The sequence below is a fragment of the Ornithorhynchus anatinus genome, chromosome 1, assembly GCF_004115215.2.
Source record: "Ornithorhynchus anatinus isolate Pmale09 chromosome 1, mOrnAna1.pri.v4, whole genome shotgun sequence".
Taxonomy (NCBI): domain Eukaryota; kingdom Metazoa; phylum Chordata; class Mammalia; order Monotremata; family Ornithorhynchidae; genus Ornithorhynchus; species Ornithorhynchus anatinus.
This window is the reverse complement of record NC_041728.1, coordinates 63,023,266-63,046,295: the sequence shown is the minus strand read 5'-3', so window position 1 is coordinate 63,046,295 and position 23,030 is coordinate 63,023,266. Positions and strand designations below refer to the sequence as shown.

Genomic DNA, 23,030 nt, shown 5'->3' with positions numbered 1-23,030 from the left:
CTGTATATATTTTCATTACCCTATTTTGTTAATGAAAATGTACATGCGCCTCAATTCTATTTAGTTGCCATTGTTTTTTACGAGATGTTCTTCCCTTGAGTCTATTTATTGCCATTGTTCTTGTCTGTCTGTGTCCCCCGATTAGACTGTAAACCCGTCAAACGGCAGGGACTGTATCTGTTGCCGACTTGTTCATTCCAAGCGCTTAGTACAGTGCTCTGCACATAGTAAGTGCTCAATAAATACTATTGAATGAATTTGTTTAAGCGCCTACTATGTGCCAAGCACTGTTCTAAATGCTGGGGTAGATACAAGTTAATCAGGTTGGACATAGTCCCTGCCCCACATGGGCCTCCACACTCTCATCGTCAGTTACAGATGAGGTAACTAGGTAACTGAGGCACAGTGAAGTGAAGTTGACTTGCCCAAGGTCACACAGCAGACATGTGGTAGAATCGGAATTAGAACCCAGGACCTTCTGACTCCCAGACCCAACGGTCTATCCACTAAGTCATGCTGCTTTCCCTAGACTGTAACCTCGGTGTGGGCAGTGAATGTGTCTGTTTATTGTTACATTGTACTCTCCTCAAAAATCTGCAGGGGTTGCCTATCCCACTGCTGTACTCAAATCAAAAATTCCTCACTATTGGCTTTAAAGCTCTTCCATCCCCATGCCCACTCCTATCTCACCTCCCTTCTCTCCTTCTACATCCTAAAACCTGCACACCCTGCTCCTCTGGTGCTAACCTTCTCACTGTGCCTCCATTTTACCTCTCTTGCCTCTGACCCCTGGCCCACGTCCTAACTCTGGCTGGAACGCCCTCCCTCCTCAAATCCGCCAATCACTCTTTTCTCCTTCAAAGCTCTGCTGAAGGCGCACCTCCTCCAAGAGGTCTTCCCAGACTCTGCCCCACTTTTCCTCAGGTCCCCCTCCCTTCTGCATCACCACGACTCACTCTCTTTGCTGCAGCGTGGCTCAGTGGAAAGAGCGCAGGCTTGGGAGTCTGAGGTCATGGGTTCGAATCCCTGCTCTGCCACTTGTCAGCTATGTGACTGTGGGCAAGTCACTTAACTTCTCTGTGCCTCAGTTACCTCATCTGTAAAATGGGGATTAAGACTGTGAGCCTCACGTGGGACAACCTGATTACCCTGTATCTCCCCCAAAGCTTAGAATAGTGCTCTGCACATAGTAAGCCCTTAACAAATACCAACATTATTATTCCCCCCCTCCCTGCCCCACAGTACTTACGTATATATCCATGATTCTATTTATTTATATTGAGGCCTGCTTATTTGTACTGATATCTATCTCCCCCCATCTAGACTGTGAGCCCTTTGTGTGCAGGGATTTTCTCTCTTTATTGTACTTTCCAAGTGCATAGTACAGTGCTCTGCACACAGTAAGCACTCAATAAATACGATTGAATGAATGAATGAATGCCTGAACTCTATGTGGAACATGGGACTCTCGTCCAACCTGATTAACTTGGTATCTACCCCAGTGCTTAATACAGTGCCTGGCAACATAGTAAGCACTTTAATAAATACAATAAAAAATAAACACCGCTGTTTGAGGACTAAACGAGAGAAGACAAACTTGGATGGAAGGGAGTTAGTCTGACTAGACTGGAGAGTTTTCTTTTATTGGGAAAGGTGTGACATGTTGGAATGGCTCACCAGGGAAAGTCCAGGATTTCCATCCCAAGAGCTGTAGATAGAAAAGAAGGGTGGTCTGGGATGGTTTAGGGATTCTTCCCCTGGAGGGAGGGCACACTGAGGGTTTTTCCAGCTTCTGAGATTCTGTGTTTCCAGGCATAGTTTCCTGAGGGAGTCATAGAAAAGGGTTTTATATGTGCAGATTAAAAAACACATTCTTTAATGGGAAAGTCCAGGATTACACAATTACTGGAGCAGCCAGGCAAACATATTGAAAATGAAACTAAAATATAGACTGTTTTTTTCCAGTTTGTTGGACCCTGAACCAAAGTAATTCAAACTAGAGTCCAAGAGCAACTGAATGAGATCTCTTAATAATGGTGGTATTTGTTAAGTGCTTACTAAGTGGCCAGGCACTGTACTAAGTACTGGGGTGGATACAAGCAAATCGGGTTGGACACAGTCCCCTGTCCTACATGGGGCTCACAGTGGTTAATTCCCATTTTAAAGATGAGGTAACCGAGGCATAGAGAAGTTAAGTGACTTGGCAGTTGTTCCAGACTTTTAACTTCTCCTCAAACCTCATCCCCTGCCTCTCCCGAACCTTGTCCCCTAATGACCTTAACTTTATTGAGAAAATCGAAAATATCACACGTGATCTCCCTAAATCTCCCCTGCTCCTCCCAGTTCCTCTCCCCTTCTGCCCCTTCTTCAACTCTCCCATCTTTCGCCAGCAGTATCTTCTGGCCTTCTCTCAAAATCCAAGCCTTCCATCTGCACATCTGATCCCATCATTTCACATTTTAATCAAAACACTTGCTCCCTCCCTTCTTTCCCTCCCTAAACTCCATCTTCAACTGTTTGCTCTCCAGTGGCTTCTTCCCCACCACTTTCAAACATGCTCATGTATCCCTATCATAAAAATGCCCGTCGGTTTGACCCCTGGCTCCCTCCAGTTATCACCTCATCTCTCTCCTGCTATTCCTCTCCAAACTCCTTAAGCGAGTTGTCTACACCTGCTGTCTCAAGTTCATCTCCTCCAATTCTCTCCTTGACCCCCTCCAATCCGGCTTCCTTTCCCTTCATGCCACAGAAACGACCCTCTCAAAGGTCACCAATGATCTCCTTGCCAAATCTAATGGCCTCTACTCCATCCTAAATCCTCCTTGACCTCTCAGCTTCTTTCAACACTGTCAACCAGGCCCCTTTTCATGGAAACATTATGCAATCTTGGCTTCACTGACAACTGTCCTCCTCCTCGTTCTCCTCCTGTCTCTGGCCACTTCTTCTTAGTCTCCTTCGCAGGCTCCTCCTCTGCCTTTCACCCCCTAAATGTGGGTGCCCCTCAAGGAGCAGTTCTGGGTCCCCTCCTATTCTCTATCCAAACCACTCCCTTGGAGAACGCATTCGCTCCCATGGCTTCAACTACCACCTCTATGAGGATGATTCCCAATCTACATCTCCAGCCCTGATCTCTCTCCCTGTCTGCAGTCTTGCATTTCCTCCTGCCTTCAAGATACCTCTACTTGGATGTCCCACTGTCACTTCAAACTTTACACATCTAAAACAGAATTCCTCAGCATCCCACCCAAATCCTGAACTCCCCGTGACTTTCCCATCACTGTGGAAAACACCAGCATCCTTCCTGTCTCACAAGCCCATAACCTTGATTTTATCTTGGACTTCTCTTTCTGATTCAACCCACATATTCAATCCTTTACTAAATCCCAACAGTTTGAGCTTCACAGTATTGCTAAAATCTGCCTTTTCCTCTCCATCTAAACTGCTACCTCATTAGTCCAAATGCTTATTTCTGTCGCACGGGCCTCGATGACTGATTCAGCCTCCCTGCTGACTTTCCTGCCTCCTATCTCTACCCACTCCAGTCAATAATTTACCCTGCAGTGTGGCTCAGTGGAAAGAACCCGGGCTTGGGAGTCAGAGGTCATGGGTTCGAGTCCCGGCTCTGCCACTTGTCAGCTGTGTGACTGTGGGCAAGTCACTTAACTTCTCGGTGCCTCAGTTACCTCATCTGTAAAATGGGGGATTAACTGTCAGCCTCACGTGGACAACTTAATTACCCCTGTATCTACCCCAGTGGTTAGAACAGTGCTCTGCACATAGTAAACACTTAACAAATACCAATATTATTATTATTTTTCTACAAAAGCATTCAGGCCATGTTCCCCACTCCTCAAGAACCTCCAGTCGTTGCCCATCCACCTTCACATGAAACAGATACTCCTTACCATAAGCTTTGAAGCACTTAATCACCTTGCCCTTTTCCTAACTCACTTCGCTACTCTCTTACTACAACCCAGCCCTGCGCACTTTGGTCCTCTAAATGCCAACCCTCTCACTGTATCTCGAACTCATCTATCTAGCCACCAATCTCTCTCCTACATCCTGCCTCTGACCTGGAATGTCCTCCCTCTTCATTCTGACAGACAATTACTCTCCCCATCTTCAACACCTTATTGACGGCACAACACTTCCAAGAGGCCTTCCCTGACTAAGCCCTTCTCTCCTCTCCATCCACTCCCTTCTGCATCACCCTAACTCACTCCCTTTATTCATTCCCTCTCTCAGCCCCACAGCACTTATGCACATATCTGTAATTCAATTTATTTATATTAATGTCTATCTCCCCCTCTAGACTGTAAGCTCCTCATGAACAATCAATCAACGGTATTTATCGAGCTCTTATCTATGTGGCAGAGGCACGGGACTAAACATTTGGAGAGTACAGTAACCTTAGAATTAGCAGAAACGTTCATTTCCCTTAACAAGCTTACATACATAAGCAATGGCTGTGGGAAAGAGAAGGAAGAAGAAAGAAGAGGAATACAACTCTTTGGAGACATCTTGGGGACAAAAGCAAACATCAGATTAAAGCGGGTAGGAAGTCGATTTGGGAGTCAACCATATTGAGCCGGTAGCTGATGCCAGGAGAGTGAGGAACTCCCCAAGAATCAGTGCCAAGAGTGGGTGCCAGAACCAATTCTTCTGACAGAAGGAGCCCCAGACCATCAGTTCCTCCAGAAGCAAAAATGAAGTAGACACCAGGGTTACGCTTCTCACCCTGTCCCTGCCAACGGGCCCTTCTCTTGTGTTCAAACAGGAAGTAACCACTCTTCCGCAAGACAAAAATGTATATGAGGTTTAAAAAAAACAAGAAGAAATTTTGAATGTTTCCCCTCAGCCCTCTGAACCCACAGAGCAACCAAGAACCCTTAGGGGTAAAAGCCAAGAAGCTAGACAACACCATCTATCACGGGCTTTAAAGCATTAAATCACCTCGGCCCCTCCTGTTTTACCTCACTGACAACCCATCCCACACATATTGCTCCTCTCACTATCCCTCAAATCTCACCTAATTGCCAACACTTTGCCAAAAACGACCCTCTGGCCTGGAGCTCCCTCCACCTCACACACAACAGACCACCACTCTCCCCACTTTCACAGCCATTCTAAAATCACATCTCCTCCAATAGGCCTTCCCTGATTAAACCCTCTTTTTCCCTACTCTGCCTCCCTTCTGCCGCCCTTGTGCTTGGATGCGTACCCTTAAAGCACTTGATATTCACCCCACCTTCACCCCACAGCACTTACTTTTTATTTTTATTCTTTACAGTATTTATTAAGTGCTTGCTATGTGTCTGACACTATTCTAAGCCTCTTGGGGTAGATACAAGACAGGTCAAGCACAGTGCAATGTCCACAGGGGGCCCCCAGTCTCCATCTCCATTCTACAGATGAGGGAACTGAGGCACAGAGGAAGTGAAGTGACTTTCCCAAGGTCACACAGCAGACAAGTGGAGGAGCGAGAACTAGAACTCTGGTCCTTCTGACTCCCAGGCCCTTGCTCTATCCACTAGGCCATATGCAAAAATGGGGTACAGGTGAGCTGGGGGACATCACTGAACAGTTGCTGTCCAGGCTTTGGATCTGAAAGAAGTCTTCTCTGTCTGCAGTGCATATGGAGGGAATACCCGCACAGCCATGGTCTTGGGGCTCTATGGCTTGAGCTGGGACTTCAGGGCCCGAAAGCTTAATCCACAGCTTAACCTTGGGCAAGTCACTTTACTTCTCTGGGCCTCAGTTATCTCATCTGACAAATGGGAATTAAGACTCTGAGCCCTTCATGGGACAGGGGCTGTGCCCAACCTGATCATGATGATTATGAATAACAATATGAATAATAATAATAATAATAGTGGTATTTGATAAATGCTCACTATGTGCCAAGCACTGTACTAAATGCTGGGGTAATTACAAGGTAATCAGATTGGACACAGTCCCTGTCCCTCATGGGACTCACAGTCTTGATTCATACTTTACAGATGAGGTAACAGGCACAGAAAGGTTAAGTGACTTGTCCAAGGTCACACAGCAGACTTGTGACAGAGCTGGGATTAGAAAACAAGTCCTCCGACTCCCAGGATCATGCTCTTTCCACTGGGCCATGCTGCTTCTCAATATTGCTGCCCCTTGATGGGTGCCCCATTTCCAGTTCAATTAATTAGTCAATCGTATTTATTGAGCACTTACTGCAGAGCACTGTACCAAGCACTTGGGAGGCTTACAGTCACATACTTGGGGTACTGAAAAATGGGGAAGGCCACATCCTGATCAATCAATTAATGGTATTTATTGAGAGTTTACTGTGTGAAGAGCACTGTATTAAGTGCTTGAGAGCACACAGTAGAACAGATCATTCATTCATTCAACAGTATTTACTGAGTGCTTACTATGTGCAAAGCACTGTACTAAGCGTTTGGAGTGTACAATTTGGCAACAGAGACAATCCCTGCCCAATAACGGGCTCACAGACTAAATGGGGGAGACAGCAAAGCAAAACAGAATGAAACAAAACAAGGAGTCTAGCATAGACATTATCAAGATAAATAGAATCATAGAGATATACACCTCATTAACAAAATAAATAGGATAATAAATAATATATACAAATATTCACAGTGCTGAGGGGAAGGGGGAAGAGCAGAGGGCAGGAGCAGGGGGAATGGGGAGGGGAGGAAGATCAGAGGGAAAGGGGAGCTCAGTCTGGGAAGGCCTCCTGGAGGAAGTGAGCTGTCCATCTCCTCAGAGCTGTTGGGGGACCAGAAGGCCGGTGTTGCTGTTTCCACCAGTCACCCCATTTCCACAGGGAATGTGTCTTTTACTTTGGCATATTGTACTTTCTTAAGTGCTTAGTACAGTGCTCTGCACCTGATAAGCGCTCAGTAAATATCATTGCCTGACTGATTGACTCGCCCAAGGTCACACAGCAGACAAGTGGCAGAGGCAGGATTAGAACCTTCTGACTCCCGGGCCCAGGTTCTAGCCACTTGGCCACGCTGATTCTCTGATATACCTCCTCCTCTTCTCTTTAATAACAATGATAATAACAATGTTAATTCATTCAATCGTATTTATTGAGCGCTTACTTTATGCAGAGCACTGATAATGATGATAAAAATAATAGTAACAGTCTTTGTTAGGCCCTTACTATGTGCCTACAACTGTACTATGCACTGGGGTAAAGACAATCAGGTTCCACATGGGACTCACAGTCTAAGTAGGAGGGAGATCAGGTAGTGAATCCTTATTTCACACATAAGGGAACTGAGGCACAGAGAAGTTAAGAGATTTGCTGAAGGTCTCATAACAGACAAGTACTTAAAACAGTGCTCGGCACATAGTAAGCACTTAACAAATAACAACATTATTAAGTGGTAGAGCTGAGATTAGAACCCAGGTCCTCTGACTCTCAGGCCTGTGCTCTTTCCACTAGGCTATGCTGCTTTAGACCGTGAGTCCTGAGTGTGACAGGGACTGTGTTTGATATTGAATTGAACCTACCCCAGCACCTGGTCCCGAGTAGATACAATCAATCCATCAGTCAATCAGTAGTATTTATTCAGCGCTGACTGTGTTCAGTGCACCGTACTAAACACTTGGGAGAGTACAATCTAACAGAGTTGATAGACACGCTTTCTGCCCACAACGAGACGCTAAACAAATACCAGTTATCATTCCTGGAGGAGCGATTGCTGGTAAGCGTTCTTGAAATGAGAAGTGCTACTTGCTATTCTGATCCTTTAAATGGATTTCGGACAAAACTGGCCACGTGGAGAAGTCTTGTTACTTGCTGTTTTTTCTGCAAGCAACATCCCCACCAACTCGACTCAGGAAGCAGCTTTTAGTTTCTCATAGAATCAGGGGCTAAGCTCCTCCCAGCCCCGCCCGGGGTTGGGTCACTAACCACGCTTTCTGGGATCTGGTGCAGGGTATGCATACCTCTCAGAGCAGCGCAGAGCTCGATGGATGAAAGCTAAACCTCTTAGCCGTCGGAACTCCCCATACGCTGCTTGACTTCTAGATTGGAGGTAGATGTCAGGGGGCAGAGGTGGAGTGGGGCCGGCCTCTTTGATTAAATTCAGGGTGGATGGGTAAGAGGCGGGGACTCGAAAGAGAGAGATCCTACCTTTCCATTTGAGCGACTGCAACTTTCCTGGGAAACTCTCAGCAGTTGACTGCTTCCTCTCTTTCAGCTGTGGAAGGAAATTCCTTTGTTTCTCTCCCAAGCACTGTAGGAGTGAGCTTGCTCTCTGGGGGAGGAGGGAAGGTACTGTCCAAAACCAATGCCCTCAGACCTTATAAATGTTCATGAAGGAAAGGGAAGTCAGGCGACAGAGTTTTCCAAAACGCCAGGAAGATGAATTTGGGGAGTAAGGAGCCTGCAGCGGGCTGATTAATCCATCAATCAATCAATGGTATCTACAGGTGCTTATTCTGTGCCAAGCACTATACTCAGCACTCTGGGTGATGCTAGAGGTGCTCATCCTCTAACAGAGCCTTATTCCACCTCAGGTTCGGATGCCATGATGAAGAAATGGAGGTCGAAGAAAAGCCAGAAGAGGCAGGATGAGGCTGCTTCTGTTGAGGAAGCAAGCATTCAGCCAGAGGAGGCGGAGGAACATCAGGAAAAGACAAACTATATGGACTTATTGAAGAGCATTTTTTGGCCCAAGTCAGTATGGAACAAAAAAACTAAGAAGAGGCAGAGAGAAGAAGAGCATCGTCAGGAGCTAATTACAGGTATTCCTCATTCTTGCAGATCTGGCCTCCATGTGTCTTCACTTTTCTGTGCCTCAGTTCCCTCATCTGTAAAAAAAAAATGGGGATTGAGACTGTGAGCCCCATGTGGGACAGGTATTCTGCCCAAACCAATTTGCTTGTATCTACCCCAGAGCTTAGTACAGTGCTTGGCACCTAGTAAGCGCTTAACAAATACCACCGTTATTACTATTCAGCTTGGCTCCTCCTTCCCCGGGTCTGTCAGTTCCACCATCTGCAGCATTTGTACTACCTCTGCCCCTCCTGCTCTCCCCTTTATCCATTCTCCATCTGATCTCAAATTTTACCTGAATTCCTTCACCTAGGAATCAGAAGGACCTGGGTTCTATTCTAATTCCTGCTCTGCCACATATCTGCTGTGTGACCTTGAGCAAGTCACTTCACTTCTCTGTGCCTCAGCTGCCTCATCTGTCAAATGGGGATAAAAGTGTGAGCCTCATGTGGGACAGGAACTGGGTCTCACCCAATTAACTAGACTATAAGCTCCCCCCTCTAGAGGGTAAGCTCGCTGTGGGCAGGGAATGTGTCCATTTATTGTTGTATTGTACTTTCCCAAGCACTTAGTATAGTGCTTTGCACACAGTAAGTGCTCAATAAGTACATTTGAGTGAATGAATGAATTTTCTCCCCAGGCTCAAGCCTCCGACTCTCATTCTATGGCTGGTTTGGCTCTTAGCCCTCTAGCCTTGGGGCTGAACTCCCATGGTCTGGGCTAGGACACCTTTCGATCAGGCAAACAAGTGAATCCTCACTTGTTTTGCAGGATAACAGTGGTCATGGTGGTATTTGTAAATGCTTACTGTGTGCCAAGCACTTTTCTAAATACGGGGATAGATACGAAATAATCGAGGAGAACGCTGTCCCTGTCCCACATGGGGCCCACGGGCCATTTTACAGGTGAGGAAATCGAGGCCCAGGGCAGTTAGTGACTTGCCCAAGGTCACACAGCAGGCAAGTTGCCGAGCTGAGATTAGAACCCAGGCCCCCAATTCCCAGGCCCAGACTCTTTCCAATGGGCCTTTCTGCTTCTCGTCCTGTGAGATTAATCATATCCGCATCATCCCTTCCAAGGGAAAGGATCACCAATATAGTACTCCACTATAAGCAAAGACTACTGGATCTCACATAGCCCAACGGGGCTTCTGAGGACCATGTTCTTTGTTTCAGAGAAGCAGCATGGTCTAGTGGGTAGAGCACAGTCCTGGGAGTCACTCACCTTCTGGGTGACCTCAAGCCAAGTAATTTAACTTCTCTGTGCCTCAGTTACCTCTTCTGTAAAATGGGGATAAGGACTGTGAGCACTAAGTGGGAGGGGACTGTGTCCAACCTGATTGTATCTTCCCTAAGTGCTCAGGACAGTGGCTGGCACACAGTAAGCATTTAAATACTGTGAAACAAAACAAAACAAAAACTCTGTTCTGTTGTACTCTTCTAATCCCTCCAGTACAGTGCTCGGTACACAGTAAGCATTCAAAACATGACAGATTGATTTTAGTCGGGAAAAGCAGCCCAAGCAGGTGGAAACTCTGCTGTCTAGGTCAGTCTAAATGACAGTAGCGTGAACACATGGAACTGTGGTTCGGGCTGGGGCCATCTCTCCCCAAGGAGCCACCACCACAACTTCACCGAGAAAAGACAGATTGCTTCCCGGAGGACTGGAACTCAGATCCAGATCCCAATTCCGTTGGAAGAAGCAGGAGAGCCTCTTGAAGACTTCATTAGTCAGTCAGTCGTATTTATTGAATGCTTACTGTGTGTAGAGCATTGTACTAAGTGCTTGGAAGAAGACAAGATAGTCACATAAAAGACACGTTCCCTGCCCTCAGGGAGCTTACAGTCTAGGGATTATAGACTGTGCACCAGACTTTTCTGACTGGGTTTGGAGAGAGGCCTGGGTTTTCTTTCCACCTCTTTTTATTTTTTATGTAGCCCTTGGCAGCTTGTCCTCCCCAGCAGAAAGGGACAGGGTTGATTACCCTAGGGGAACCACCTTGAATTTAGCCCGAACCCAACCTGGGGACCAAAATACGGGGAAGCCGAGTCAGAAACCACTCTGAGTCTTCGTTTCCCCATGGGCAAAGCAAGCACTTCCTCCCATGTGCCTCTCTGGGAGGGTAAGCAAGTAGAATTTAATAATAATAATAATAATAATAATAATAATAATAATAATGTTGGTATTTGTTAAGCACTTACTATGTGCAGAGCACTGTTCTAAGCGCTGGAGTAGACACAGGGGAATCAGATTGTCCCACATGGGGCTCACAGTCTTAATCCCCATTTTACAGATGAGGGAACTGAGGCATAGAGAAGTTAAGTGACTTGCCCACAGTCACGCAGCTGACAAGTGGCAGAGCCGGGATTTGAACCCATGACCTCTGACTCCAAAGCCCGTGCTCTTTCCACTGAGCCATGCTGCTTCTCTTGTAGAAATATTCCCCACAGAACCAAGGCAGCCTTCTCCTCCATGTTCCCATCATCTGCCTTTACTGAGCAACTCCTCAGTGCAGAGGACTGTACTGAACACCTCCTGAGGGTATGTGTGCAGAATACTGTACTGGGTGCTTGGATGGTACAAAAGAACGAAATAAAAATAACTCTGGTACTTGTCAGGCACTTACTATGTGCCAGGCATCGTTCTAAGTGCTGTGGTAGGTACGAGCTAATCAGGTTGGACACAGCCCTTATCCCACAGTTGAAGTAGGAGGGAATAGGATTTAATCCCCACTTACCAGATCAGGTAACTGAAACACAGAGAAGTGAAGTGAGTTACTCAAGGTCACAGAGCAGACACACAGGGGAGCTGAATTAGAACCTAGGCCCCATGACTCCTGAGCCCATGTTCTTTTCACTAGGCCACGCTGCCTTGATTCCATTCCTGATGAATCCATTGATTCCTGCCCTTGAGGAGTTGACAATCTAATGGATTATCATTGAGAGTGGTGGGCAGGAGGAGGGAGGCAGAATGGTGTGGCTTGGTGCATAGATTATGGGCCTGGAAGTCAGAAGGTCTTGGGTTCTAATCTTAGCCCCACTGCACGCCTGCTCTGGGACCTCAGGCAAGTCGCTTCACTTCTCTGGGCCTCAGTAGTGACCTCGTCTGTAAAATGGAGACTAAGACTTTGAGCCCCATGTGGGACATGTTTAGCTTGTTTCTAACCCAGTGCTTAGAATAGTCCCTGGCTCATGTCTGTCTTATGCTGTCGAGTCGTCTCCGACCCATAGCGACGCCATGGACACGTCTCCCAGAACGCCCCTCCTCCATCTGCAATCATTCTGACAGTGCATCCACAGAGTTTTCTTGGTAAAAACACAGTTTTTACCAAGTGGTTTATTTACCATTGTCTCCTTCCGTGCGGTAAACTCGAGTCTCCACCCTTGACTCTCTCCCATGCTGCTGTTGCCCGGCACAGGTGAGTTTTGACTTGTAGCAGGTTGCCTTCCATTTGCTAGCCACTGGCCAAGCTAAGAATGGAATGGGCATGGTTCTGCTTGACTCTCCCTCCTCTAGTTGAGACTGGTAGAGTACTGGAAACTCTCCAGGTGTAACCTAGAAAGGAGGTTGGCACATAGTAAGTGCTTAAATGCCATAAAAATAAATTCATTCAATAGTATTTGAGCGCTTAGTATTTGCAGAGCACTGTACTAAGCGCTTGGAATGTACAAATCGGTAACAGATAGAAACAGTCCCTGCCCTTTGACGGGCTTACAGTTAAATAAACACACCCTTTACTCTCAGTTACCCATTTCAGGGTGGTTTAGCATCAGGCGAGCCAAAGGCAGCAAGCACAGAGAAGCTAAAGTGTGAAATTTGTTTTCTGCTTTTTGTTTGTGTGCAGTTTGGATGGAGAGGAAAGGGCAGATCCTAGCAAGGTTTTGAAGGTTGAACCCACAAAATTTGGTGACTGATTGCATACGTGAGTAGAATGAGAGAGACGAGTTGAGGATAATACCAGATTAAGGGCTTGTGAGAGGGGAGGATGGTGGTGTTGTCTACAGTAATGAGAAAGTCACGGGGAGGGCAGGGTTTGCAGGTGAAAATAAAGAGTTCTATTTTGGACATGTAAATTTTGAGGTCTTGGAAGGACATCTAAGTAGAGATGGACTGAAGGCAGAAGGAAATTGAAATTAAAACCAATAGGTGCAATCTCCCTAAAATCTCAGTTCCTCTGCAGCCCCTCCCTCTTCCTGCCCCTTCTTCAATTCACCCATCTTTCTCAGCAGTATCTGAAGAGATCTCCCGATTCCACCCCCTTCACCTGAGCCTCTGACCCCACACTTTTGCACCTTATAATAATAATAATAATTTTATTTGTTAAGCACTTACTATGTGCCAGGCACCATACTAAGCGCAGGGTTGGGTCCGAGCAAATCGGGCTGGACACAGTCCCTGTCTCACGTGGAGCTCCCAGTCTCAATCTGCATTTTAACTGAGGCAAAGAACAGTGAAGTGACTTGGCCAAGGTCACACAGCATACAAATGGTGGAGCACTTGCCCACTCTTTTCTTCGCTGACTACCATTGTCAATTGTTCACTCTCCACAGGCTTCTTCCTCACTGCTTTCAAAAGTGCTCGTGTCTCTCCTATCCAAAAAAAACCCCATCCCTTGATCCTACAGCTCCCTCGAGTTATCACTCCCATCTCTCACCTCTTCAAACTCCTTGAGTGAGTTGCCTAAACCCTCTGTCTCCACTTCCTCTCTTCCAATTCTTTCCCTGACCCCCTCCAATCTGGCTTCCATCCCCTTCACTCCACAGAAACCGCCCTCTTCAAAGGTCACCAATGATCTCCTCCTTGCCAAATCCAAAGGCCTCCAAATCCTCCTCCACCTTTCAGCTGCCTTTGACACTGTCGACCTCCCCCTTCTCCTGGAAACATTACGCAACCTCGGCTTCATGGACAGAGTCCTCTCCTCATTTTCCTCCTATCTCTCTGGTCGCATCTTCTAAGTCTCTTTCACCGGCTCCACCTCTGCTCCCCCGCCGACGATAGTGGGGCTCCCTCAAGGTTCAGTTCTTTGGCCTCTTCTATTCTCCATCTACACCCATTCCCTCTGAGAACTCATGCACTCCTCTAGAATATAAGCTCATTGTGAGCTGGGAAGGTGTCTACCAGCTTTGCTATCATCGTACGCTCCCAAGTGCTTAGTACTGTGCTCTGCACACAGTAAGAGCTCAATAAATGATTGATTAATTGAATGCCTGATTGATTCTCTCCCATGACTTCAACTACTATCTCTATGGAGATTATTCCCAAGTGAGCATCTTCAGCACCGACCTCTCTCCTTCTCTGCAATATCACATTTCATCCTGCCTTTAGGGCATCTCTACTTGGATGCTCCACTGACGCGTCGAACTTAACCTTTCCAAAACAGAACTCCTCAGCTTCCTGCCCAAACCCTGTCCCCCCTTGACTTTCCCATCACTCCCATCCTCTGTCTCACAGGCCTGTAACCTTGGTGCTAACTTTGACTCATCTTTCTCATTCAATTGGGGCACCAAATCCCATCAGTTTCACCTTCACAACTTCACTAAAATCCACCCTTTCCTCTCCTTCCAAACTGCTATCAGGTTACTAGTTTTTTTTAAATGGTATTTGCTAATTGCTTACTATGTGCCAGGTTATGTACTAAGCTCTGCGGTAGATACCAGCTAATCAGATTGGACGTAGTTCATGCCCCAAGTAGGGGTCGTAGTCTTAATCCCCGTTTTACAGATGAGGTAACTGAGGCACAAAGAAGTGAAGTGACATGTCCAAGATTACACAGCTGACCTCTGGCGGAGCCAGAATTAGAACTCGGGTCCACTGTCTCTTAAGCCTGTGCTCTTTCTACTAGGCCACACTGCTTCTTAAACCAAGCGCTTATCTTTTCCCACCTTGATTACTGCATCAGCCTCCTTGCTGACCTCCCTGCCTCCTGTCTCTCCCCACTCCAGTCCATACTTCACTCTGTTGCCTGGTTCATATTTCATTGAATCCATTCAGTGCATGTTTCTCCACTCCTCAAGAACCTCCAGGGGTTGCCCATCCACCTCCGCATCAAACAGAAACTCTTTACCATCAGCTTTAAAGCATCTGATCTCCTTGCCCTCCCTCATGCCCTATTACAACTCAGCCCATAAGCCTTGCTCCATTTATACCAACTTACTCACTGAACCTCATGCTGCTGACCTGTTACACATGCTCTCACTTCTGCCTGGAACTCTCTTCCCCTTTGGGCCCAGCTGATCATTCAATGGTATTTATTGAGTGCTTCCTGTGTGGAGAGTACTGTACTAAGCACTTGGCAGAGTACAGTACAACACAGTTAATAGACGTGTTCCCTGCCCATGTTGAGCTTACAGTCAAACGGACCACTGATCTCTTCATTTTCTCTAGACTGTAATAATAATAATAATGATGATGGCATTTAAGTGCTTACTATGTGCAAAGCACTGTTCTAAGTGCTGGGGGGATACAAGGTGATCAAGTTGTCCCACGTGGGGCTCGCAGTCTTCATCCCCATTTTACAGATGAGGTAACTGAGGCTCAGAGAAGTTAAGTGACTTGCCCAAAGTCACACAGCTGACAAGTGGTGGAGCCAGGAGTAGAACCCATGACCTCTGACCGCCAAGCCCTGGCTCTTTCCACTGAGACACGCTGCTTCTCTTGCTGTGGTCAGGAAGCAGCATGGTATAGTGGATAGAGCACGGGCCTGGGAGTCAGAAGGTCATGGGTTCTAATCCTGACCCCACCACTTGTCTGGTGGATGACCTTAGGCAAGTCACTTCACTTCTCTGGGCCTCAGTTACCTCATCTGCAAAATGGGGATTGAGACTGTGAGCCCTACGTGGAACAGGGACTGTGTTCAACCTGATTTGCTTGCCTCCACCCCAGTGCTTAATACAGTGCCTGGAAAATAATAAATGCTTAACAAATACAGTTAGTATTATTACATGTCTACCAATTCTATTGTATTGTACTCTCCCAAGCACTTAGTACGGTGTTCTGCACATGGTAAGTGCTCAATAAATACTGTTGATCGAGGCCAGCCCCTTTTGAAATTACATTTATGCCAAGAGGCTTCCCCTGATTCATCTCAGCTCTTCATCCTATTTTCCCCTCCGGGTCACCTAAGCCCTTGGTTATTCACCCCTCTCTCCACCCCTGACTGCAGTCATCTACGGATCTTTATACCTCATTACTTTTCCTACTTGTAATGTGTTTTACTGTCTGTCTCCCCGACTAGATAGTAAACCCCTGGAGGCAGGGATTGTGTCTACCAACTTTACTGTACTCTCCCAAGTACTTAGTACAGTGTTCTGCACAGAGTAAGTGCCCAATAAATGCTACTGGGTGATTAATTGACTGCCGTCGTTTACGTGGCCTCGGGAAAGAGCAGGGGCCTGGGAGTCAGGAGACTTGGGTTCTAATCCTGGCTCCACTGTTTGCCTGTTGTGCAAGGAGCAGTGCCTTCTCTCTCAGTCTCGGTTTCCTTATCTGTAAAATGGGGATTAAATATCTTTCGTCTCTCCCCTTTAGACTGGGAGCTCTATGTGGGACAGGGGCCGTGTCCAACCTGTTCATCTTCAGTCTACCCCAAAGCTTTGTACAGGGTTTGGCACATAGTAAGCACTAAAGGTCAGCAGCTAGGTCAACGAGTTGGCCTTATGCACTCGTTGTTCTTCTAAGGCAGATTTTGACTCAGAGCACCTCCTGACTACTTCATTTCAGAACAAACTCTCTACAAAGCCATTGAGCAAGGGAAATTTCTGGATGCTATCAAGGATTTTGACCGGTGTGACCAAGTGGAAGCTGAGATCAAAGCAGCCCTTTTGAAATTTATAAAACAGAAGACGGGGGAAGCAGTGGGAATGGCCTTCCAAACGGGAGACCAGGAGGGCCTCGAGAAGCCGGAGTCGGGGGCCGGTTTGGTTTTGCAGGGTGCAGAGGGGCACCAGGAGAAACCCGGGAGGGATGAAGAGTCGGAGGACTCAATGAGCGATTCCTCTGACAGCTGCGACTCTGAACTGGAAGGGCTGTTCGGGGCCTACGCTGGCTTGGAGATTCCGCCATTCAAACAAGACCCAGACCAGAAGATGGATGCGTATTTGGAGGAACTGAACAACAAGATCTGGAGAAACCTGAAGGAACAGAGGGAAGAAAACCTTTCTGCCCTCTACCAGAGATGCTTCCAAGATGTTCTGCTCTGTCACCTGAATAAGATTGTCTGCAGTAACCTTTCCATTAAAGACCTCTATCAGATGCATATATGGGCATCATGTAACATTTATGGCAAAGGGTAAGTCCCTGATGACACATTTTGATCCTGCCCTCACCCTGCTTTTTCAGTGGAGGTGGGATTTTAGGAGGGTTTTGAAGCCAGGGAGACCTGTGGTCTGGGAGAGAGGGACTTGCAGACAGGGCGACAGGTGTGATCAAGCAGGAGAAGGCAGGTGAGGCAAGAGGGTGGTGCAATTTGAAGACAGGCACAGTGTGGCAGAGTGCCAGCTGCTGAAGAAGTGGAATGGGTGGAGAGAGCTGGTATGTAAACTAGAGAAATTCGACAGAGAAGAAATTTCTACAGGGGTTTATTTTTGAGGAATGGAGAGATGTGTTGAGAGATGGTTTAGAAGGATGATCCAAGTGGCAGTGTGGAGTATAGACTGAAGGGGGAGAGGCTGGAGAAGGAGAGTTCAGGGGTCCAGTATTCTAGCTGTGATAGGATAGTTGTTCATTCATTCAATCGCATTTTTTGCAAGCTTACTGTGTGCAGAGCACTGTTCTAAGCTCTTGGGAGAATACATAGTAAGTGCTCAATAAATAGTATTGAATGAATACAACAATAAGTAGACACACTCTCTTCCCACAACAAGCTTAGATCCTAGATGGGGAGACAGACATTAATATAAATAAATAATGTACAGATATGTGCATAAGTGCTGTGGGGTTGGGGGGGAGGGAATGAATGAAAGGAGCAAGTCAGGGCAATGCAGAAGGGAGAGGGAGAAGAGGAGAGGAGGGCTTAATAATAATAATAACGTTGGTATTTGTTAAGCGCTTACTATGTGCAGAGCACTGTTCTAAGCACTGGGGTAGATACAGGGTAATCAGGTTGTCCCACGTGAGGCTCACAGTTAATCTGCATTTTACAGATGAGGTAACTGAGGCACAGAGAAGTGAAGTGACTTGCCCACAGTCACACAGCTGACAAGTGGCAGAGCTGGGAGTCGAACCCATGACCTCTGACTCCGAAGCCCAGGCTCTTTCCACTGAGCCATGCTGCTTCATCAGGGATGGCCTGAAGTGGCTGCAAAATGCCACCCCAAAATCTCCCCTTTAGGTGATGTGAAATAATGATAATAATAATAATAATGATGATGAGTGTATTTGCTAAACGCTTACTAGGTGCCAAGCACTCTTCTAAATACTGGGATAGATACTAGGTATTCAGGCTGTCCCACGTGGGGCTCATAGACTTAATCCCCATTTTACAGATGAGGTAACACAGGCAGAGAGAAGTGAAGTGACTTCTCACAGCTGATAAGTGGCGGAGTCAGGATTAGAAACCACGACCTCTGACTCCCAAGCCCAGGGTCTGTCCACTAAGCCACGCTGCTTCTCAGTTTTTCTGGAGCCCAGTCACCAGCACTTACTAGCTCTTAGAGATCCAGGGACTCTCGATGGTTCTCTGAGATATCACAGCACTTATGTCCATATCCGTAAATTATATTAATGGGTTCTCAGTGGTATCAGTTGAGCTGGATGACTTTTACCCTGATTATTGGAAACAGTGGTATATATTGAGCAATTACTATGCACAGAACACTTTACTAAGCAGCTGGGAGAGTATAGTATGGCAGAATGAGTGGACAAGTTCCTTGCCCAGTACGAGCTTCCTGTCTTGAGAGAGACATGGGTGACCAGGGCCTTCTCCAGGACAGGTTGATCACGGCATGAAAGCAGCTTAGTCTAGTGGAAAGAGCAAGGGCCTGGGAGTCAGAAGACCTGGGTTCTAATCCTGGCTCTGCCGTTTGTCTGCTGGGTGACCTAGGGGCAATCATTCCACTTCTGGTCCTCAGTTGCCTCATTGGGAAGATGGAGATTAAGAGTCCCGTGTGGCTCAGGTCATTGCTCTCCCCGACTTCAAAGCCTTGTTGAAGGCACATATCTTCCAAGGAGCCTTCCCTGACTAAGCCATCCTCTCCCCTTCACCCACTTCCTTCTGCACCGCTCTTACTTGCACTGTCATTCTTCCTCCCTCCCATCCCCATAGCACATATGTATTTATCTGTCATTTATTTATTTATTATTAATGCCCACCTCCCCCTCTAGACTGTGAGCTCCCCCACTCCCCCAAGTGTTTAATACAGTATTTTATACCCAGTTAGTGCTCAACGAATATGATCGAATGATTGAACAAGACCTGGTGCGCAGTCCGGCTCGACTTCACTGGGGCTGCGGAAAGGGTCAGCTAAGTCTCTCCTTGACTGGCCAAATCACTGTCTTGCCCTTACAGAATGCAGTATGAAATTTATCACCCCCTTCCAGGAGGCGGAGTTGAGAGTTTGGTGGCCCTTCTCAAAGATCAACATCTCTTTGAGCGCTTTAATAATAATGTTGGTATTTGTTCAGTGCTTACTATGTGCAGAGCACTGTTCTAAGCGCTGGGGTAGATACAGGATAATCAGGTTGTCCCACGTGAGGCTCACAGTCTTAATCCCCATTTTACAGATGCGGTAACTGAGGCACAGAGAAGTGAAGTGACTTGCCCACAGTCATACAGCTGACAAGTGACAGAGTGAGATTCGAACCCATGACCTCTGATTCCCAAACACGGGCTCTTTCTACTGAGCCACACTGCTTCTCTGCTTTAAAACACTCGCCCCATCCTACCTCACCTCACTAATCTCCTACTATAGCCCGGCCCGCACACTCCGCTCCTCTGCCTCCAGAATATTCACTGAGCCCCGATCTCGTCTATCTGGTCGCCAACCCCTTTCCCACCTCCTACCCCTAACTCCCTCCCCCTCCATATATGCCAGACTACCACTCTCTCCACCTTCAAAGCTTTAATAAGGTCACACCTCCTCCAAGAAGCCTTCCTCGATTAAGCCCTCTTTTCCCCAGCTCTCTCGCCCTTCTGCCTCATCTCTGCACTTGGGTCTACGACCTTTGGAGGTTTGATATTCTCCCCACCCCCAACCTCACAGCATTAGGTACACATCTTTACATGTTATATTATAAATTGTTTACTCATATTAATATCTGCCTCCCTTTCTATTCTGTAAGCTCATTATGGGGAGGGAATGTGCTAACACGAAGCAGCGTGGCTCAGTGGAAAGAGCATGGGCTTTGGAGTCAGGGCTCATGAGTTCGAATCCCAGCTCTGCCACTTGTCGGCTGTGTGACTGTGGGCAAGTCACTTAACTTCTCTGTGCCTCAGTTCCCTCATCTGTAAAATGGGGATCAAGACTGTGAGCCCCACGTGGGACAACCTGATTCCCCTATGTCTACCCCAGCGCTTAGAACAGTGCTCGGCACATAGTAAGCGCTTAACAAATACCAACATTATTATTATTATTAATTCTGTTGCACCTGTACTCTCCCAAGTGCTTAGTACAGTGCTCTGCACAGAGTGAGTGATCAAAAAATATGATTGATCGAATGATTAATTTCATGCCATGTATATAAACCACTAGGAAGAAGCATGACCAGGCGAAGGCCCAGGAAGAGGGCAGCTTGGACGCCATAAAGTTCTGTTACTTGGTGATTCAGATTGAAGAAAGGATACTAAAACTGCTTCAGGTAAGGTGGAGGGGTTTCAACAAGACTAGCTTCTAGCTAGCCACTGCATTTCGTTCATTCATTCAGTCATATTTATTGAGCACTTACTGTATTCAGAGCACTGTACTAAGCGCTTGGAAAGTACAATTTGATTTTCTTCCTCATCTCCAAGGCTCATCAGTTGTTGGCCCAGGCCCCAATCAATCAGTAGTGCTTATTGAGTGCTTGCTCTGTGCAGAGCACTGTATTAAGTATTATTATTGTTATAATTATTATATTTGTTAAGCTGTGTGTCATGCACTGTTCCAAGCACTGGCACAGATCAATCAAATCAATCAATCAGTGGGGTTTATTAAGTGCTTACTCTGTGCAGAGCACTATTCTAAGTATTTGGGATAGTATAATACAACAGAATCAACATATATGCCTCCTGCTCATAGTGAGTTATTAATAATGATATATAACGTGATATAATGATATAATAATGATAGTAATTAGGGTATTTGTTTAGGGTTTACTAAATACCAAATGCTATTCTAAGGGCCGGGGCAGATACAAGCTAAACAGGTTGGACATAGTCCCTATCCCACATGGGGCTCAAGGTCTTAACCCCCAATTTACAGATGAGGTACCTGAGACACCGAGAAATTAAGTGACTTACCAAAGGTCACATAGCAACCATTTGTCAAAGTCAGGATGAGACCCTAGGTCCTCAGACGCTCAGGCTCCTGCTCTTTCCATTGGCCCATTCTTCTTCTCCCTCACTCAAGTACTTGTTCCCATAAATAGATGTCTATAAGAAATATAGTTGGCCTTCATATTTGAAGAAAACACCACTGATGGTGAAAGTCACCTATAATAATAATAATAATAATAATGATGGCATTTGTTAAGCGCTTACTATGTGCCCAGCACTATTCTAAGCACTGTGGGGTGGGGGGACACACCAGGAAATCAGGTTGTCCCACGTGGGGCTCACAGCCTTAATCCCCATTATACAGATGAGGTAACTGAGGCCCAGAGAATTTAAGTGACTTGCCCAAGGTCACACAGCTGGTAAGTGGTGGAGGCAGGATTAGAACCCATGACCTCTGACTCCCAAGCCTGGGATCTTGCCACTGAACCATGCTGCATCTCTGAATGCCTGTGTGCCTGAAAAGGTTCATGGAGGATCCACGTATCCAAATAATAATAATATTTGTTGAGCCCTTACTGGCAGCCAAGTATTGGGGTGCATATGAGATATGGAGATCAGTCACAGTGGAGCCCCAGTCTAAGGAAGAGGGAGAATAGGAATGTATTCTCCATCTCACAAGAGGAAACTGAGGCACATAGATCTTCAGGGACTTATTCAAGTTCACAAAGCAGGAAAGTGGAAGAACCAAGATTGAAACTCAGGTAGCGTGGCCTAGTAGATAGAACATGGGCCTTGGAGTCACTTGACAGCTGCGTGAACTTAAACAAGTCCCTGAAATTTTATGTGCCTCAGTTTCCTCATCTATAAAATGGGGCTTCATTATCTGTCCCCTCTCCTTCTTAGACTGTTACTCCCATAAGGGAGAGGGACTGTGTTCAACCTGATTATCTTGTATCTCCCCCAGTGCTTGGTAAAGGGCTTGGCACATATTAAGTGCTTAACAGATAGCATTACAAAAATTAATAAAGATCACCTGACTTTCACGCCTGTGCTCTTTCTGTTAGGCCCATTGCTTCCTGTGCTGGTTCATAAAAAGCTTATCACTAGGTGTGTTGTTATGCTTCATGTTTACAGAACCTGGTCCTGTTTTCTTTTGCCTCTTTGTTTCTTGCTCCTTAAGAAGATTTTGCTCAAAAAGAGAGTGACCTTTCTTCAGGGCATACAATGAAGGTAGTGGATCTGATCCCTGCCCTCAAGGCATTTACAGGCTCGGGTGGTGGGGACGGGAGAGGAGAAGTAAACAGCCTCTAAAATAAAATACAGGTAGAGGACATCAGTCAATCAACCGGTCAGTCAATCAGTGAGAAGCAGCTTGACCTAGTGGAAAGAGAATGGACCTGGGGGTCAGGGAACCTGGCTTCATATCCCAACTCTGTCACATACCTGCTGTATAACCTTGGGCAAGTCACATAACTTCTCTCTGCCTTAGTTCCCTCATCTGCAAAATGGGGATTCAATGCCTGTTCTCCCTCCTGCTTAAACTGTGAGTCCCACGTGGGACCTGATTGTCTTGTATCTACCCCAGCACTTAGTATAGTGCTTGACTCTTAGTAGAAAATACCATTATTATTATTATTATTGTTATTAACTATTGAGCACTTACTGTGCGCAGAGCACTGTTCTAAGCTCTTGGGAGACTACAATGCAATAGAGTTAGCAGATATGTTCCATGTCCACGAGTTTACAGTCTAGAAGCGACAGAGTTTAGAGATTCTACTTAAGTGCTGAGATGGGGAGGGGATGTGTAAATACCTAAGTGCCTTGGTCTCCTGG

The 23,030-nt window shown here is 46.4% G+C and overlaps 1 protein-coding gene across 1 annotated transcript in view; it reads left to right on the top strand.

Moving 5' to 3' along the window:
• The first annotated feature begins 7,972 nt into the window (after window positions 1-7,972).
• LOC103169452 overlaps window positions 7,973-23,030 on the top strand; it is a 37,045-nt gene continuing 21,987 nt past the window's right edge. The window contains exons 1-4 of the mRNA XM_029057486.1: window positions 7,973-8,045; window positions 8,530-8,757; window positions 16,508-17,075; window positions 20,476-20,581. Of these exons, the coding sequence (XP_028913319.1) occupies window positions 8,541-8,757; window positions 16,508-17,075; window positions 20,476-20,581 (891 nt within the window). The 5' untranslated portion in view covers window positions 7,973-8,045; window positions 8,530-8,540. The remainder of the gene's footprint in view (window positions 8,046-8,529; window positions 8,758-16,507; window positions 17,076-20,475; window positions 20,582-23,030) is intronic.